This window comes from Fistularia commersonii, chromosome 21, assembly GCF_037954325.1.
Source record: "Fistularia commersonii isolate RoL2024-O1a breed Wild chromosome 21, RoL_Fcom_v1.0, whole genome shotgun sequence".
Classification (NCBI taxonomy): Eukaryota; Metazoa; Chordata; class Actinopteri; order Syngnathiformes; family Fistulariidae; genus Fistularia; species Fistularia commersonii.
Genome location: NC_141304.1, coordinates 10,840,917 through 10,859,620, shown reverse-complemented (window position 1 = coordinate 10,859,620; position 18,704 = coordinate 10,840,917). Strand labels below are relative to the sequence as shown.

The 18,704-nt window shown below is 40.0% G+C and overlaps 2 protein-coding genes and 1 long non-coding RNA gene across 4 annotated transcripts in view; 2 read left to right on the top strand and 1 right to left on the bottom strand.

The window, feature by feature from the left end:
- aldh1l1 (aldehyde dehydrogenase 1 family, member L1) overlaps nucleotides 1-18,704 on the bottom strand; it is a 25,582-nt gene extending 6,878 nt beyond the window's left edge. Inside the window, exons 1-10 of one of the 2 annotated variants that reach the window (XM_086168582.1) lie at nucleotides 18,648-18,679; nucleotides 18,384-18,468; nucleotides 17,034-17,179; nucleotides 15,012-15,246; nucleotides 14,777-14,942; nucleotides 13,675-13,776; nucleotides 13,147-13,236; nucleotides 11,891-12,028; nucleotides 253-378; nucleotides 85-176 (exon numbers count right to left, since the gene is read on the bottom strand). In XM_086168582.1, the coding sequence (XP_086024708.1) occupies nucleotides 85-176; nucleotides 253-378; nucleotides 11,891-12,028; nucleotides 13,147-13,236; nucleotides 13,675-13,776; nucleotides 14,777-14,942; nucleotides 15,012-15,246; nucleotides 17,034-17,160 (1,076 nt within the window). In that variant the 5' untranslated portion in view covers nucleotides 17,161-17,179; nucleotides 18,384-18,468; nucleotides 18,648-18,679. Of the gene's footprint in view, nucleotides 1-84; nucleotides 177-252; nucleotides 379-11,890; nucleotides 12,029-13,146; nucleotides 13,237-13,674; nucleotides 13,777-14,776; nucleotides 14,943-15,011; nucleotides 15,247-17,033; nucleotides 17,180-18,383; nucleotides 18,469-18,647 lie in introns of both variants that reach the window. The other variant, XM_086168581.1, reaches the window with a different exon arrangement.
- Nucleotides 1,930-9,797, top strand: LOC147222275 (uncharacterized). Its single transcript, XM_086168585.1, has 2 exons — nucleotides 1,930-2,248; nucleotides 8,901-9,797. The coding sequence occupies exons 1-2, from the start codon at nucleotides 2,050-2,052 to the stop codon at nucleotides 9,701-9,703; spliced, it is 1,002 nt and encodes a 333-aa protein (XP_086024711.1). The 5' UTR covers nucleotides 1,930-2,049; the 3' UTR covers nucleotides 9,704-9,797.
- LOC147222276 (uncharacterized) lies at nucleotides 3,064-5,381 on the top strand. Its single transcript, XR_015107787.1, has 4 exons — nucleotides 3,064-3,085; nucleotides 3,462-3,572; nucleotides 3,983-4,057; nucleotides 5,288-5,381. It is a non-coding gene; the product is annotated as an uncharacterized LOC147222276 (long non-coding RNA).

The following is an 18,704-nucleotide window of genomic DNA, read 5'->3' as shown; positions in this document are numbered from 1 at the left end:
CAAAATTAATGTAGGAACCTTGTTATGTAACATGAATTTTAATATATTTTTTATTTACAGATCCTAACTGTCTGCGTTTATTACCTGACAACATCCATGGAAGCTGCACCAGACTTAAAGAAGTCAGTGGAATCCTCGATTTGGCTGACATTCGTCAGAATGCTCTGCCACACTGCCTGTAATAAAAACCGAAATCAGTGTTTCGCCCATAACTCGTGGTGCAGAGGTGTTGTGTCCAGTGAAAAAATCTACCCTCATCTGTTGAGCAAAGTCCTTCTCCTCCTCTGTGAGCTCCACAGCAGTGCTGCTGCCTGACTGGAAGTACCGCGATGCAGGGATCATTTTCCCATTTTCAAACTGCAGATTCTTGACCAGCAGCTGAAGAAACACAGCACTGATTATTGGTCTGATAACATTAAAGAATGAGATTAGCAGGAGAGCAAGACAACACCCTGATACATTGTCAGTGGATTTCTATTAAAAGCAAATAAAAAGCAATCAGAGCTCATTACACATTCATCATTGAATGAATAAATAAAAAATCAAATCAAGAAAAAACCTGTGTCATGCAATGTGCAAGATATGGCATGTTGTCTTTAATTTGGCATGAAGTTACTCTCAAAATGTTAGGAGAAAAAAAGTCAGTCACAAGAAAATGTCACACTCAGTAGTTTAATATCAGGAGAAAAAACACGTTTGACTGAGTTAACATTTGACAGTTAGAAAAAAAAATATATTGGAAATACAGTTTGCGCAACATAACTTATAGTCAACATAAATGGTTAGTTTACCTTTTTTTCCCGAAATTTCCAGAACCTTTAGCTTAATTGCTTTTGACTAAGTGAAGACAGTGGCACACACCATTCCGGCTCTTAGCCATTGTCAGCTATAACATATGCACAAATTGTAGTAGGAAAGAAGTGCAAACTTAAAATTGTGCCACTGGTACAGAATGCATTTCATAATGCATGCAAAATCATTTATATATTTTTGACATGTTTCAGAGTCTATTTTAAGATCGGAACATGTTTGCGTGGTCTTATTACTAACATTTTGTTCGCAGTTACGAATGCAATACATGCTTTGCACTATTGAAATGCCCTTTCTCTTCTGATTAGTATTTGCATTGTTTCTGTAATGAGCATAAATGGAAAATACATACAGATTATTAGCTGGGTACAGTGTCATGGTATGACGGTCGATACAAAAATATGAAAATATAGCTTCAACTGAAAACAGTATAGCATCAGAATTGGAATAAAACATGGGCAGAATAGGATGATATATAATATTATACTATGACATAATCATAATATAATACATTAAATACATGTATATCCAGGTCATTGTTTTGGATAGTTTACCGATATGTATATATATATATATATATATATATATATATATACATATGAATACCATATAAACCTTAGAAAAGCTAAATTTGCCCTGTTTTTTTTTTGTAAGGTTCGTTTCTCAATCGGCTATGAAACGTCAAATTCATGTGTATAGAGTAAAATTACTTTTTATTCCTGATTATTAATTTCATAATTACATTCTTACATTCACACTGATAAAATAAATATATTTTTCTTATATGACGTCAACAAAGGTTAACGCGTTTGGAGTGTGCCATCTATTGAGGAAATGCGGGAATTACATGGAAAAAGGTAAATATTTTTGATGGTGTAATTTAATAACTTGCAAAACATATAAAAAACATATGATATAAAAAGCCTAACTGCGCGGGCAGCAGTTTGTTCATTTAAAGGTCCTAAGATAAACAGAGAAATGTGAAATTAGGAATAAAATACAGGCAGACTAGGATAAATAACATTCTAATATTACGGCTATTACAATAAATAGCTATTTTCTGTTCGAGCCAGATGGGGGCGCCATTTTGTTCTTCAGACTTAGCATTGGGGGGTCCATGACAGACGACCGAGACAAGACAGGGAGAGAGAAAAATAGAGAGACCGACAGAGAGAGAAAGAGGGAGGGAGAGAAAGAGAGCGAGAGACAGACAGACAGAGAGTACAGACATTCGGCACGATGGCCGCCACCACCCTGCAATCTTTTAATGTCTTTCTGACAGACAGGCTAACCGCTGCGGCGTTCGACATCTACGGGTTCGTCGAGAGGACGATCCTGGACTACCAGGAGGAGGTGAACCGAGCCAAGCAGGAGAATCAGAGACTGCAGCGGCTCCTGGATCTCATCTACAACCCGGAGTTACGCCTGCAGCGGATAGGTACGTCTGCGGCCATTCGGTGGCCAAAGTGAGGGCAACACCCGGCAAACTGCCGCTTCATGCTCGCTGTGTTTAGACACAACGTTAGCTTGTCGTTTCTGCTCGCAAACCGAGGGGAAGCGCTCTCTGAAACTCGAACTTCCGGTCTAACTTCAAAATAAAACAAGTACGAGCGTTTAAAGTCTCAATTTGGAAGACGGATACATTTCCCATAAACAGCAACAATAATAGTCATCAATATCTATAAAATATGAATAATAATATTACAGTCGTTACTAGTGAACGCATTTGTTCATTGTGTTATTATGCCATACTTTTATTTTGAAGACTGTTATTGTACATGTTCTTCCGGATGTGACGTGTGAACCCATGTGTCCTGGGAGCAGCAGAGCCATGCTGGTTGGATCGTTACAATGAAGTAATGGTCTTATTACCTAACGCCAGCGCCATCCCCCGCCCCCAAGTATACCCGTTAGTTTGTAAATTTAATGTTGCATTTTTTTATTTACAAGGCGGCGTATGTTCATGCTATTCAAGATCATGTATAGCAGATATATTTTTGATTTACCGATGGCCTTTATCTATGATTCAGATGAAATGGAAAATGGTCACTATTTCAGTGGTTAAACATTGTAACTCTAATATACCTTTAGTTTAGGAATGTATAGCTGGTATGGGTGGTTAATGTGGTAAACAAAAAGAAAGACATATATCATAGTATCAACAATAATACTACAGTTAATAATGATACAGTTGTCTATTAAATGTTCAGATTTTTCTGGGCCACTTCCATGTCCCTGCTTTCTAATTTCATGCTTATCTTTAGAGACTACCTTGGTGAGTTCAAAGTAAAATTTTGCACATGTTTAGTTATTTCCTTATTTTTTTCTGTTTTGTTTTACATCATAATTTAAAAAATAAAATAACATTTTGACAATTTTATATTAATTTTTAAATATTGCAGCTATAGATTAAATCATTTTCTTGAATAAATAGTTTGGTTATGATTTTTGCACATATCTTAACGTCTACATGTGCATGTCCGATGGAATCACTTTTTCCAATTATTACATCTAATTACACATGCATGACATTTCACTAGGCAGCTTTCAAATCATGAATGGAAAAGATACATTAAACAACTGACTATACTTTTAATCTACGCTATAAACAGCATTGAGAAATAAAAATTCTGACCATGTCATCCACACAGCCCTCTACGCATGTCCTGACATTTCGAGACATAGCTGTACTGTAAAGAGCACTACTTCCAATCATTAGCAGAGATTATCCTCATGACGAACACGATGGGGGCCTTTTGTAGGTAAAAGACACAGCCTGTCATTTTTCTGCTAGTCCCACATCTGCTAGCACTTCCTGCTGAACAGAAGCCTTTGCAATGATTTGCCTGAGCTGCCTGCCTCGAGGAAATTAAATAGGAGGATCTGTGATATCTCGCTAGAAATGAGGTTTTTGAATTTTGGGGCCTGGGTTATGACATCATGTTCCATTTAGAGGCATTCTTCTCAAGCGATAAATAATTCAGAAGCTTTCAGTGCAGGAGATGTCATTGATCTGGATATCAGTGCAGAAATAATTATAGCTCTAACGCAGATGTTTAGCCCTATTTCATCATACCTGCAGACCTCCCTTTGGTTTTTATGAGCATTTGTCAGTAACCAGTTTCAATGCTTCAAGTCTTGCTGACTTTTTAATTTATTTTTAACATTTCAGTGATGCAAAGCACTACATTCACTGTAGCTTTGGACTCAGGCTTCATCTCACTTGCAGTTACAAAGGTTTGTGCAGGTGAGCAAACTGCCAGATGCTCAGTTGCCAGGTAAAATGGAATCAAGAAATACCATAAGGAGTAAAAAAGGAGTCAATAATAGATGTCCTGAAACCTTTTGACAGACTCATGGTCATAATACAATTTAAATTGTAAGTAGGAGACTGTTTGTCTGAGTTTGCCGTCGCTCGGTACTGACTGGCTAATATTACAATATAAAGTAATGAAGCAACAAAACCTGTTTGTTTTTTGATTTGTTGCATAGCAACTCCGTTTCTACAAGAAACTATGGTGGTGACGTGTTAGAAGGTTCCTCGTCAGGGCGCCTGTTGACCCTGTGTCTGTATGGGTTTCCCCCGGGTTCGCCGATTTCCTCCCACATTCCAAAAACATGCTGCAGGCTCATTTGAGACCCCAAATTTTGAGGATATGTGAATGAGAGTGAATGGTTGTCTATATGCAACCTTGTGATTACTCCAGGGTGTACCCTGTCGCTCAGTGACAGCTGGGATAGGCTCCAGCACCCCTGTTGGTCTGAGAGCAGGATAAGCGGTAGATATTGAATATTCAAGATGGATTTCCTTCATGTTGCTAACTTGGAAGTAGATATGTGCTATTTCACAGTGGTGTTGGATCAGTATGTTGCCTGTCACATAGTTGACAACATAAGAATTAATTGAGAAAGGCATTTCCAGTGCTGGTGTTGGATATGGAAGAAGTCTTTATTATATAAGAAATACAGATGTGAGCCTATATTATATGCTGTGCTTGAGCTACACGCATCTTATGTGAGGTGTAACATTTGGGTATTCCATTAGGTGGCATGGCATATTTTTGGCTATCAGTAATTATCCAAGCATTTATACATTATGTATGTGTTTTAATTTTATTTTTTCAATTAACCGAGTTATTTACACAGTATAAATGTACAACTGAATTATCCATTTGTACGTGAACTATTGATATTACCAGGTTCTAGTGTTCCCCGGTTTATACGGAATCTAACATTGTAAAAGGTGCAAGGAATTCTAAAGGCATCTAGAAGACCACTCCAATTTTTACTGTCAACGCTGAACTGGCACCAAATTTTTATCTCTCAAAGTCTGCACTCATTCTTGTCAAAACGAGGGGATCTTTCACGGTTCTCGATGGGCATCTTAAGCCACGTAATCTCAGATAAGGGACTTCTGCAGCCGCAATTGTTTTCCTATCTGCTGTTACAGATTCAAGACAGATCAATTTTATTCCAGATGCTGCAGCCGACAATCCAACAACCTTGCCCGCCAAAAAGGAGCAAGAGGAACCACGGGCGGCTACAACGACCCCAGTTTAAGCACAAGAAGAACATTTTATGTCAGAGAGGCATTTCAAATGCGAGGCCACCAAGGGGCAACTGTCAGAATGCACAAAGAATACCACCCACCATCAGAAGAATCACTATTAACACCTGGAACTGCCGTGGCTAGTTATCTTCGCACATCTTCCCGAAAGAAGCTGACTCGGAATCGGCCCTTGTGGCTCAGTCACCTCGTGCAAGCTTTCGTAACATGTCAGAAACAGATGAGAGGCGTTCTCATGTTCCGTTTGCGGCCAATAATACGAAGCGAAGGCTTTGGCTGGAACAGCATTTGAGGACTCGCACCGAGGAAAAACTGTACGCCCACAACACCTGCGGGTGAGAAGTTTCAACAGGGCTTCTATAATAAGCTAGCGAGACAGAATCCAGCGTGTGGAGCTTCTGCCACCCAAGTACACACACCTCTAGCGCCTCCCGCTGCTGATGTACTTGAAGCACACGAGGACGGTACACAACGTCGACTTCTCTGTGTTGCAGAAGGAGTTGAAATAAAACAAAACGGTTGTCGTCCACGATCACCACGCAGATTAAACTTGCAGTAACATTGTCATAATGAATCTAATTCAGATTGGGGTTACAAAGAGATTTTAAAGGTAGGTTTATTTTCCAAAAAAAGCTCCCAGTTTAGGGTTTTGTAGCGATTTACTGTATATCTTTTTCAGTTATAATGCCTTTGTTGTGTGCAATCATTGCATTAGCATCAGAATCCACTTTAAAATATAATGTTCATTTAATGCAATTACCATGTCAAATTTTATACAAGAATACTTTTTGGTACGTTTTTACCACCTATGCACCATATATTACCGCAATAGACTCCGATTATTTTCTTTGTTTTTCCCCAGAGAAAAGGATTGTAACATGACACCATTTGTGTTTGAATGGTCACATTGAATGGTCAGAATATTAAATTAAAGTCTTGTTTCTCAAAAGATAATGCTCCATAGCTATGTCTTGGGTTTGTTTTTCCAATTACACTGTCTATTTTTATTTTTTTGTCATGTAATTGTAAATCTCAGTGATACAACTTGAAATTACAGACTTCACATATTTTTTGGAGCTCTACATGAGACTCCCTTCCAGTTTGTTAGAGGGGATGGAACCCCTCGGCAAAACAGCTTTGAGTTTTATAGAATTAAGTCCCAAGTCCTGTTGACTGGACAGTTATTCAATAATAGCAGTGTGTTAAATGACAGGCAACTAGATTTCCATTTGTTCTGACAGCTGCGCTTGTCACAGTTTTCTTATCTGGCCTCCATCATTTATCAAGGCATCTTTATTTTAGAGAAATGATCACCCCCTAATGTCCCTTTTCCAAGTTAAGACCTTTTAAAAGGTGAAAACAAAGAGAGTAGTATCAATTGGACAGAGGAACCATTTATATTTGTACTAATGTATGATTGCATGCATTGAAGATTTTTTGAAACAACAATCATAAGTTACCTTTTTTGAAAATTAATAAATAAATAAATAATGACTTAATAATGACTCGCTAAGAGTTGGGAAACCGCCATCTCACACCTGTCCTCATCTTAAGACAATTTTTTAAAGTTTTAAGTCTGATCCTAGTCTGAGACTGAGAATATCACAGGGTCACTTTTTTACAAGAGTAGAACTAGATTCTTTCAGCTTTTTTTTCCCACCATGCAATGTTCTCACCGTTACTGTGCTAGACAAATGGCACATTTAGATACAAGAAAGGCACTAAGTATTTGCAGATCCTCTGCTTTTTCAGTCCTACGCTTTTCCTTCTCCACTCAGTCGTGATTAGTTGGAGAGTTGACATTGTACAACCCGAGGTGTTCTGCCCACAGCTCCAGCATCCGCTCCTCTTTCTGGACAGCTCATACTGATCAGAAACAGCAGGGGACGGTCCGATCGGTATGAACCGCCCCCTGCCGTTCCCGTTCATCCATACCGCCGACAAATACCGTCTCTGCCGCCAATATCGCTCCGGTGATGGTTTGTCTACTAGGTTTCCTGTTTCAGCTTTTACTGGAGCTCATCTATTGGATATTGATTTTGATACATCACCATAAAGACCAAATGGCTTGCTTTATCAAACCCATTTGATATTGTGGTAAGGCCAAGACCAGGAAATGACTGTTCCAAAACTGCTGAGATAACCACCCTATGCTTGATGACCAAGATGACGGGAGCGGACTGCCACTTCAGTAGAACTCCTAAGGTTTCCTTCTGACTTTCAAGTTTTAGTTTTGCAACTGTCCAAACAGTCGTAAGCCCAGAATAAGAAGTACATACAACATAATGAATACTTTAAGTTAAGAAATCAGCATATTGACTTTGATTTCCAACAAATTCTAATTACAGCTCAGGGAAGACTCTTAAGTATGGAAAAGAGGTTGGCGGTAGATCAACAGATTAGTCTGCCAGACTGTAAGAAAATTGGAATGGAAAAAAAGTATTCACATCAAAATAGCTGCCAGCTCAGAGGTTAATATAGGATGAAAATGAGTGCAGGGACTTGCTTCGCCTTAACATTTGCTCTACTCAATGGATAGATTTTGCACAAGTCACAAAACATGTAGTTCAAATGTGGCTTTAGCTAACTGTGTGGTGGCTTTGTTCATTTTGAAGAAATAAAATTAAGTCATAAACTTCACGTGTTTACAATTCAGAGCAAAAAGCGGCGTCATAATACACAGATGCCTGCAGTGGTTGGCGCTTCCGCCTCACAGCAAGAAGGACTCTGGTTGGATTCCCACAGGGGGGCCTTTCTGTGTGTGTCTGGTTTCCACCCACAATCCAAAAAGGTGAAGATGGAAAGTTAGAAAAATAAAAAAATTACCAAAACCCTGCAATTGACTGGCAACCAGTCCAGGGTGTACCCCGCCTCTTCCTCTTTTGCTCGCTGGGATAAACTCCAGCATCCCCGAAACCCTGAGTGCAGGATAAGTGGTAGATGATTATGGATGGATGGCTTTCGTTTAGTTGTTTGCACTTTATTCATTATGATTTCACTAGCTGTTTTTTTTCTTTTTTGTCAACATCAAAAAAGAACTGCAGTGAAGGGGAGGATTTTTGTGTTGCACTTGTTATGCTTGTACACTGCAATGGTTTGAAATGTTTTATAATATTTGTTATTGAGTGACAATTTTGAACAACTTAATATTAAAGGGGGAAAAAAAATCAAGAAAAGACAGATCAAATATTGTATTTATTGTTTGTATTATAGTTTTTGAACAGTACTTGAACAATTATTTTATTAAAAAGTAACAAAACTTATTTGGTAAAACTGTTTTTTCTATTTACCTTTAAACTGTCTCTGAATTCTCTCCTAGGTTTTAACTATTTAATAATAAAAATGGAAACACCTTAAAAAAAAAACTAATAAGAAAAAACATTTCAATGATGCATCCACCTTAATGATTGAAAGGCATCAGTATTGGTGATGGGATCCACAGCAAAATATGCATCATTGCACAGTCGATCTAAAGATTTTCTGCTGTGATAACATTACTGTCCTCCTCTTTTCACACTTCCAGATGCCAAACCGCCAACACTGCCTCCCCTCGCAGAGGAGATCTTCCCCAAAGACCAGGGATGGAGCCTGAATGTGGAGCCACAGGCTGAACCGGGACCTTCCCAAATCAAAGCGGAGCGAGACGTAGAGGAGGAAGAGGAGGAGGAGGAGGAGCTGTGGATCAACAGGAGCGAGGAGCTAGCTTCAGCCGACAACAGCAACGACACTGACTCCCTGACCAAAGAACTCATCAAAACTGTGCAGCAGTTAGAAGATTGCAGGGCAGCAGAGGAGAGACTGGAGGCCAAGGCAACCCCCACGGCGGATCAAGAGGAATACGAAGAAAACGCCAGCTCGAGTTTATTCTGCTGCCACATATGCAACTACGTATTCTCCAAGAAAGCCGTGCTGACGCTGCACCTCAAGACGCACAGCGGCAAGTCTCCCAATAGCAAGGCAAACTTCGACTGTCATATATGTGGAAAACACATCCCGTCGCAGAGCAATCTGCAGAACCACATGAGAGTGCACACGGGAGAGAGACCCTACACCTGCCACTTCTGCGGCAAATGTTTCAAATTGAAAGGACACATAACGGAGCACATCCGGACGCACACCGGAGAAAAGCCTTTCACCTGCCACGTGTGCGACAAGTCCTTCAACCGGGGCTCGACTCTGAGGAAGCACGTTTTCACGAAACACAAGGAGGAGAGGCCGTACAAGTGCGGGGACTGCGACGAGTTGTTCACCGAGAGGCTGCTGATGAAGAGGCACATGCTGGAAGTTCACGGTGTGAAACTGTCTGTGAACCAGACTCCGGTGTGATTGCACGTTTGCACAAAGAAGGGCAATGCCGTGATTCAAGAATTTGTGGGCAGTGCTATGAGATGAATTTTTTTTTTACAACACGGGGAGCATGAAGCTATGTTTACTTATATAATATAATATAATAAAATATAACATAATATAATATAATATAATATAATATAATATAACATAATATAATATAATATAAAATTGTAAGCACTGTTTAGATCCCCACACTGGAACTTTAAATGCCTCCGATAGAGCATTAAATAATGGATACGTGCTACTGATAAAGATGGTGCTAGAAAACTCGAACACCACAGGCAACCAGTGAATTTTTATTGATGTATTTTATCCATTAATTTATTTCCCCCCAATTTGATGGGCTGGACTTTGAAAAAAGGGCAAGTGCATGATGTCGTCATCTTTGGGTGGTCGATGACTGGATCGGAGCATCTCCGCAAAACCGCGGTTCCTTTCTTGGTCTTAAGTGTCCGTTACCTTCCGAAGCTTTGTATTAAGTGGATTTGAAGCGGTTTGAGGAACATAATGACAAGTTCAAGTTGTCGGTCTTTGAATTCTCCAGATCTCAGTTCAGGCCAGTCGATTATGAAGGAATGTGTCAGACAAGGATTTCTGATGGGGTCCAAAAGCCCCCCCCCCCATTTAATCTGGCGGGCTGTCATTATGTCATGAAAACTTCTTTTTAGTTGTTTTTCATAAAACCATAAAATCATCCATCATATCATGGCCAAAGTAAATGTATATTTTTCTTCCTTGCCAGAAAGCAAGTCAAATATGTTGAAATGTCTTCAAGACATTCAAGATTTTGACAAGAATTCACCATGACCTGGATGACTGAGAACCTCCACTCTATCCATTAAATTGTTTTATGTTAACTTTAAGCTTGTAAAAAAAAAAATTCCCAATGGAAATTTTCATTTATAACATGTATGATATCACCAATGGTACCAATAGTTTTAGCAAGTTCATGAAAAATAATAATAAATAGGATTCATGTCGCATGAAAACACTTTTCCAATAAAGTCATACAAAGGTGAGAATTCAGTTTGTATTATAACATGTTTGACACCACTTTAGCATAACTGCAAACACAATCATCCAAAGAAACGATTCATGTGAACAGGATTCCCAACTTTATATCCTCTGATTCACTAAAAGGCAACAAGACAAAATCCTGAGAATCTTGGTTGATTTTGCCACATAATTTGGGGATGAATGAATGAAAGGGTGGATGGATGACTATTAAAACAGCGTGTTTTGTCTTAATTCACACACAGACAGACACTAAGCTTTCAGTTTATCAGCCAAGGACTGGTCGATAAACCATTGTACAGTTTCTTGAACACTGATGTGACAGTCACGTAGCAAGGCAGTCAGTCTTGTTACTTACAGATAAGTAACATTTGACTGTGCTTCCGTTCTTCCTGTGCATTTCGAAAAGCCGTGCTATCAAATGAAATGCTATCGGCTCAGTCCTCACATGTGCTTTCCGTGTCAGTGAACCATAAGAAGAAATGCATCATTCAAAGTGTTGGCTTCAGATATATGTTGTAAAATCTACATTAAAAATGAAGTATTGAAAAAAATGTAATTTCTGTCTGATAATTTCCTTTTTTTTAATTGATCATTTTTGCCCCAAAAAACAACTCGATTCTGACTTCTAGCACTACATTATTATCTAGAAAATCAAGCACGCTTGTCAATTCTGTTAAAAATCCTCTCAAATTCCTCTCAAACCAAAATCAGAGCTGTTTTATTCATGTTTTATCTGCAGATCGCATGAACACGTTTCCTTACAGCAAAGTCAGATAATGCAACACCAACCAACGTGACTGGACTCCTCTCAAACCATTCAGTTACCAGCACTTAAACGCTGATGAAATGCCCTAAAAGCAAAATTATTCTTTTTTTTTTTTTTCCAATTTTTAATTTTTCATCATTAAACCATATATCCATGCACACATCAGGATGTGTGATGATTGTAGCTGTGTTTTTAGGTAGATTTTTTTTTTCTACATCAGATATTAGGTTGTACATGCACTACTGATTTTGGATGTTAAGACTAAAAGGTATTACCATAATAATTTGATTTGACTATCTCGAAGCGCATTTTTGAAAAAACAGGCAATCAAACTTCTCTTTGCTGTTAGAATTTAAGTGTATCTTAAAAGAATGACATACCGCTTTCCCGTCATTTCCAAAGAGAACCAGGCCAGCCTTGGTGACAATGGCGGGTCGACTGGCTCCAGGGATCTCCAGCGGCCGCCCATTAGCTGCAGTACCATTATCCACCAGAGAGGAGCCATAGAATGTTACTTTCTGTGAAAGAAAACAGAAACCATGTCAAAAGCAAGCCAATGTTGGTAAATATAATCTTTTAACCCTTGCATTGATGTTTTTTTAGCCGCCTGAGTAGGTTTATCCTAAGTTGTTGTCACGTACACCTGCTCTTTCCTCTAAAGCAACATTGGGGTTTACTTGTTACCACTAATTTAGGTTTCTGCTCATGCCAAACATATACCATAATTTTACCATTAGAAAGCACCGAGCTGTATGGCATGTTTGAATTAAAAAAATGGTCAAAATGTCAATTTTAGAATGAAGAATGGTTTTCTATACACACAAAATAATGTGTTGATCGTGTGAATTTTTGAAAAACTAACATGTAGTGGAGGGGTGGGCAAACGTTTTGGCTCAGGGGCCGAGTTGACTTTTAAAATTTGACAAACGGGCCGGGTCGGCACAACATACAAAACATAGAAAAAAAGACGCATTTGTTAACAGTATATATCAGACTCGTCTGACATTTGCTCTGAAAATAAAACCAGCTTGGTATTGAAGGCTCTGACGTTTGCTCGCATTTCATGAACAAACCAGTTTTTCCCTTGTAACTTCACGTCCAGTTCATTCATGTGTGTCCACAGTAAAGGCTAAATCACAAAGCCAATCTGTGTTATTCAGCTCAGGAAAATTCTCAAGTGTTCTCAAGTAGCTCCAAAAATGAAATAATCTTCTGTTTGAGCTCCCACATTCATTGATCCAATCATTCACATCGAGCATGAATTCTGTAGCAATCTTTGGCGGGCCGGATTAAAAAGACCAACGGGCCGAATGTGGCCCGCGGGCCGTAGTTTGCCCAACCCTGACATAGTGTATCATCTGCATACAGCTTATACTCTTGGATGAGGGTGCAGGACTGGAAGCGGGAAAAACAGTTTAAATAAATCGGCAAAAATTAATAAGAATCAACCTTTTGACAACCTTTTAAAATGTGGCGTGGCCTGCTATGAAAATGTAATGACATTACCACTTATTACATTATGCTCAAATTTTTTTAACCACAACTTGTATCTTGGAGTCTTAGAGTTAATTTAACTAGAGTCTTTCCAATTCTGAACAGAAAATATGAACCCTGAGAGCAGCCCAGACACACTGACCTGTCCATCCACCTCCGCCCAGGCGCCCGGGACCTTGTCATTCCCCCTGATCCAGTTATGGATCGCCTCAGCAGACTGGTTCCAATCAATCTGATCACACAGAAAAAAAAACATTTTATTAATTTGGTAAATGTATTAATTTATCAAATTTATCTATAGTGATAATGTAAATTTATCAATAATGATAGTGTAAATGTAGTTTGTTGTGTTGGTCAGGTGAGACACCGACCCCTAAAGGTCAAATAAATAAAGTTGCATCCAATTGCATAAATTTTGCTTGTCCATATGTGAAAATTAAGGCTATTGAGATGTCATTTTGGAAAAAGCAGGTGTTCTAGGGGAAGAGCAAAGAGAACTTCTATGGATGAGGACAGAGAAGAGGACAGGGTGAGATGGAGGAGGTGGAGTATCTGTGATGATCCCTGACGGGGGTAACAGAAAGGAGGAAGAGAAGAAGATGAGGTCATATTGCAAATGTAATGTAAAAGCTACTCTGTGTCGTGTGTGCACGTGAAGGTCCTGGCTCACCTTTGAGTTATCTTTCTTCTGAATGCACTCGTACGTTGCGCCCTCCTCCGGCTGGGTGATCCTCGGAGCCCTTCCCTCTGCTATCAGCCTGACCGCATCTACCTGCAGCAACATCATTTTCACTATTTCCTTAGATTCCGCATTGTTGGTTTTTAATGCGTTTAATTATGTTATTCTTGTGGGTCTGCGCTCTCTGGTGTTGCATTTGCATTTTTGACATTTTTGGTAAACTTTTAGCCTGAAGTTCCTAGAATTCCTACTATTTTTTTAACTACTTTTTGAATTTATACATGTCTTTTTGATAATCCATCCATCTTCCCCTGCTTATCCGGAGTCAGGTCACCAGGGGCAGCAACCAGAGCAGTGAGGCCAGAACTCTCCAGTGTGTCCTGGGTCTCCTCCCAGATGGACATGCCGGGAATACCTCCCTAGGGAGGCGTCCAGGATGCCCGAACCACCTCATCTGCCTCCTCTTTATGCTGCTCTATTCAAAGCTTCTCCCAGATGACCGAACTTCTCCCTCTATCTATAATAATTCATCCTTTATTAATCCCCATGGGGAAATTCATTCTCTGCAATTAACCCATCATGATTGAACCCCGTCCAGCAGCGCCGAGGGAGCAGTCTTGCTCAACAGCGGGAATCGAAACCAGGAATGTTTGGGTCATAAGACTATTGTTCTACCTCCAGCGCCACGCCGCCCCCATCTCTGAGGGAGAGTCCGGCTACCATGCAAAGAAAATTCATTTTGGCCACTTGTACCCGCGGTCGCTGCCCACAGCTTGGTGAACATGAATGTTTTTTTTTAGTGGTAGTAGTAGTTTTTGTCATCCGTTTTTTTTCCAATGCAAAAGCTGATGGAATTAACAATGACAGGTGTCCCCTTCTTAGAATAACTGCCAAAAATGTTTCATTTTTTTTTTTTTGCCTGAATCAACTCCTTATTAAAGAAATGGCTCGGTTTTTTACTTTTTCTGAAAAACTTAGGATTTGGGTGATTATATTAAGAAGGCAACATTATGAAAGGTAATTTTGCTTTTGCCACGTATACGCCTGGGGTGTGTCCCCCCCCCCCACAAGGCCAGGCCGCCGGCCCACTCACGGTGCCCTTGACTCCCTCAGGGAAGAGGAACCTCTTGTAGATGCTGTTGACGGTGTCATTGGGTTCTACATCGCACTCCCTCTGCAGCAGGATGGGTCCCGTGTCCAGGCCGTCATCTGCCCAGAACACCGTGAACCCCCCCTTCTTGTCTCCGTGGATCAGGGTCCTGCGGGTTCGGAGGGACCCATTAGTCACTGGATGGGTCACGCGGCCAACTGGGGCCATCGGCACTCACCAGTTGATAGCGGAGGCTCCTCGGTGGCGAGGCAGCAGTGAGGGGTGGTAGATGATGGAGCCGTGTTTGGGGTGGTCGATGACCTCCATGGGGATGAACTGGGAGCAGAAGGGCAGGACGTTGAGCTCGGCGCCAGCGCTTTTGTACTGGGCCACCACCTCTGGGATGGCCTGGCCCTTCACACGCCAGCGGGGGAACTTGAAGACGGGCACGCCATCTTTCTCCGCCTCTGTGGCTGTGGGTTGGGGGGCGCAATTCATTTGTATGACATTTACTGTAAATAATACATTAATCAATTTCTTAATTGACGTTATCAGGACAAGTGATGTTAAATCCAACCAGCTGGGACTCAAACCTTCCCTTATCTCTGGCATCACTGAATCTATTTTTTGTGTTTATTTGTACAAAACTTTTAATTTAATGATTGAGGCTTTTAGAGAGCTATTTCTTACATTTTCTATATCTTTTATATTTTTTACGTTTCATATTCTATTACATATATTTTCATAATATGTTAATTTTCTATCTATATCCTTTTTTGCATATTCTTTATTATCAGTTTTTGCTTCTTTTTCTACCCTGTAATGCTGCTGTGACAGTACCATCATTGGATCAATAAGGTTTATCTTATAAATCTTATTGTGAAATATTTTATTTAATTTAAAACAATCAAAATACAATAGAATTAAATGAGTCTTGACAAGCAAAGCAACACAGCCTAACATTATCAAAATATTTGATAAATGTCTTGTACAAAGGAAAATGTTCCTCCTAAAAGCCATGGACTTCAAAAACATCACATTTCAAGGGTTCTTTCACAATTATTCTCCATCAGATATAAATAAATTTTCACCATGATGGGGAGAGTGTTCGGTGGACGAAGGCTACAATTCACTCAAGAAACTTGTGTCCTCTGCAACATAACCCTGCTCTTCCCTGGAACTCAAAGTGTCGTCATGACGTTCAAGAAAATATCAATCCTCTGTTGTCTTTTGGGTCGACCAGTTTGGCTTATAAACATGGCGGGAGGTGAAAAGGACTTTCCTCACCCAATTTTTGAACCATCCCGGCCAACTGTTTTTCATTTGAAAGGAGCTATCACCTTGTCAAGGTGTCAATACAGGAGACGACCAATGCTGCTAGCAGACTTAGCATCGTCTCCCTGTAATGAGAGATGAACAAATGTGTGAATAATGTTGTTTTAATTAGTAGTGGGCCATAGATGCAGTTCAGGACAGGGGCTGGTCAGTAGAAAGAGGATGCTTACGTTTCGGTTGTCCACTGTGATATTATTGTGTGAAAACATAAAATAAAAAAATCTAAATTAAGAGAGAAAACCCTTTACTCCATGGCATCCACGGTCCTTTCTCTGCATTTGACCCATCATGGATGAACCGCAAGCAGCGAGTGGCCAAAAAGCCACATCCAGGGAGCACTTAGGGGCTCACCGTTTTTCTCAACAACACTTCCACTGCTTAAAATAATTTGGTTAGTTGTTGAATTGGGGTAGCCTACCCAAGACCATTGCAGTGCCTGACTATCATCAGTGCAAGAGATTTTTTTTCCTCCAAAAAATAGACAATGATGGTTTCCTCCATGGCGTCGCGATGCTTTGGCCTCACAGCAGGAAGGACCCTGGTTTGATTCCGACAAGGGGACCTTTTTATGTGGAGTTTGCATGTTCTCCCCTGTGTCTGCTCGGGTTTCCTCCGTGTTCTCAGCTTTCCTCCCACAGTCCAAAAACATGCAGCAGGTTAATATAAAAAAATTGATGGATGGATGGATGGTTTCCTCCATCTCAAAACCAAAGCCAAAATAAACCTGAAATGTGAATTTTGAGAATGCCAGTCACCCGCAGCAACCCCAGCTACCAGTGTGTGAGCAGCATTTTAATGTTGGGTCAGTGATGATGTGCAAACAACAATCTGACACAACAGTCTGTACAGTTAATCAAAATTAAGCCCATAATAGAACTTGAGTGAATCAGTTTCTTTTGCAGCTGCAGCGACGCCATGTTCTCACCCAGTGGGTCGGCCTTGCCGTCTTTGTCCGGGATGGTGAAGACCCCGACGATGGTATGGCCGTCCTTCCTCAGCTCCTTATAGACCTCCTGGCCGAACAGACTCTGACCGATCACTGCGATCTTCATTCTAGCTCCTCACTGGGATCTGGGGGAGGCGGAGGATTAGAGGGCTGAAAATTGGAGGCCATTGTGCAGTATTTCTTTTTAAGATGTATACAAGGAATACATTAATCAGTTGTGACAAATGGTAATCAATAAGTATTCTTATTCTCTTTTTTTCTGAAATGATATGGCCTGCCCTCATCAGCGTGTTTCCCCTCTTCCACTCTAATAAAAAACATAAATATTTCAAATAATTTCTTTCATTTAATTTTTAAAACTTTCGATTTTATCTTTTTGTTTTTTTCCAAAATCCAGAGAAATATACAACTTTAATTATTTATCGTCTTTCCCTTCCTGGTGAGATCGTGAAATGTTAACGTGAAGCAGGAGATATCTATATTTATTTTCATCAATTTTATTTATATTTTCTTTTTCGAATTGCATGTGATTTTTCCCATCATTTTTTTGATATTCCAACTTTCACTACTACTGTTGTCTCTCCTCTCCATGAATCTTTAGCCATTCACAACCCCCTCCCTTACACACGCGCGCGCACACACACACACACACACACACACACACACACACACACACACACACACACACACACACACACACACACACACACACACACACACACACACACACACCCATGACAAACCCCTCCCGAAACAACAATAATACTTTACACAATTTATACTGAGTGTAAAAAAAAATCAATAAAATCCTGTTTATGTTTATTTAAGGAAGGAGATCTCAGCTACTACTATTTTATTCTTTGAAACTGTCAAGGAATTTAAATTATTTTGGGGTTCAACCTGCTAAGGAACTTGTTGCTGCTGGTACATTACTAAGTTGTAAAAAAAAAAAAAAAAAATTGAAAAAGGGGCCGATCCATAATGCAAACACACCAAAGTCATTGTTACATAATGGGTCCAAAGATCAAGTTGAGCAACTGAAAGTTGTTTTCACAATTCCTGACATTGACATGCTGTAAATGTCTGTGTGTGCATGTGTGTGTGCTTGTGAGTGTGTGTGCACATACATGCAGATACCGAGTAACACATGGAGGAATATTTGGAATAGTTTCCAAGTCTATACTGCCAGTAGGTCTGACTAGGACTCACTGCGAGCTGTTGTTTTGTTTGTTACCCAAACGATGACTTTGTGCACACATAATCTGTTTGAAATTCAGTGTCCGTGCAACAATTACCAAGTTCAATCAAGTTTATACAAACTGTTCACACCATGTATCTGCACAGAGGAGGGGAGGGACCTGTTGCCATGCCACCCCGCTCTGTCCAATGACATCAACCAGGAGAGCTCCTGACTCTGACACCAACCAATCACACAAATTAAAAGAGGTCAAAGCCATTGACGGGAAGAAAATTTTCCAACAAACCAAACTAATAAAGTTGCGCGATTTTGCGTGTGTGTCACGGCATGTGTGCATTTAAAAAAAAAAAGATAATAGAAACAAGAACAAAACAAACAGGACAGCGTGTTCTTACCCACTCCTGCTTGCAGACCACAGATCCTCTCCTCTGGGGAAAGAGGCACCAGCTCGC

What these genes read in the sequence shown, in the direction of transcription:
- LOC147222275 (XM_086168585.1), top strand. Translation starts at nt 2,050, where the DNA reads ATGGCCGCCACCACCCTGCAATCTTTTAATGTCTTTCTGACAGACAGG. An exon ending in GTTACGCCTGCAGCGGATAG is followed by an intron (nt 2,249 to 8,900) that starts GTACGTCTGCGG and finishes TCACACTTCCAG; the next exon opens with ATGCCAAACCGCCAACACTG.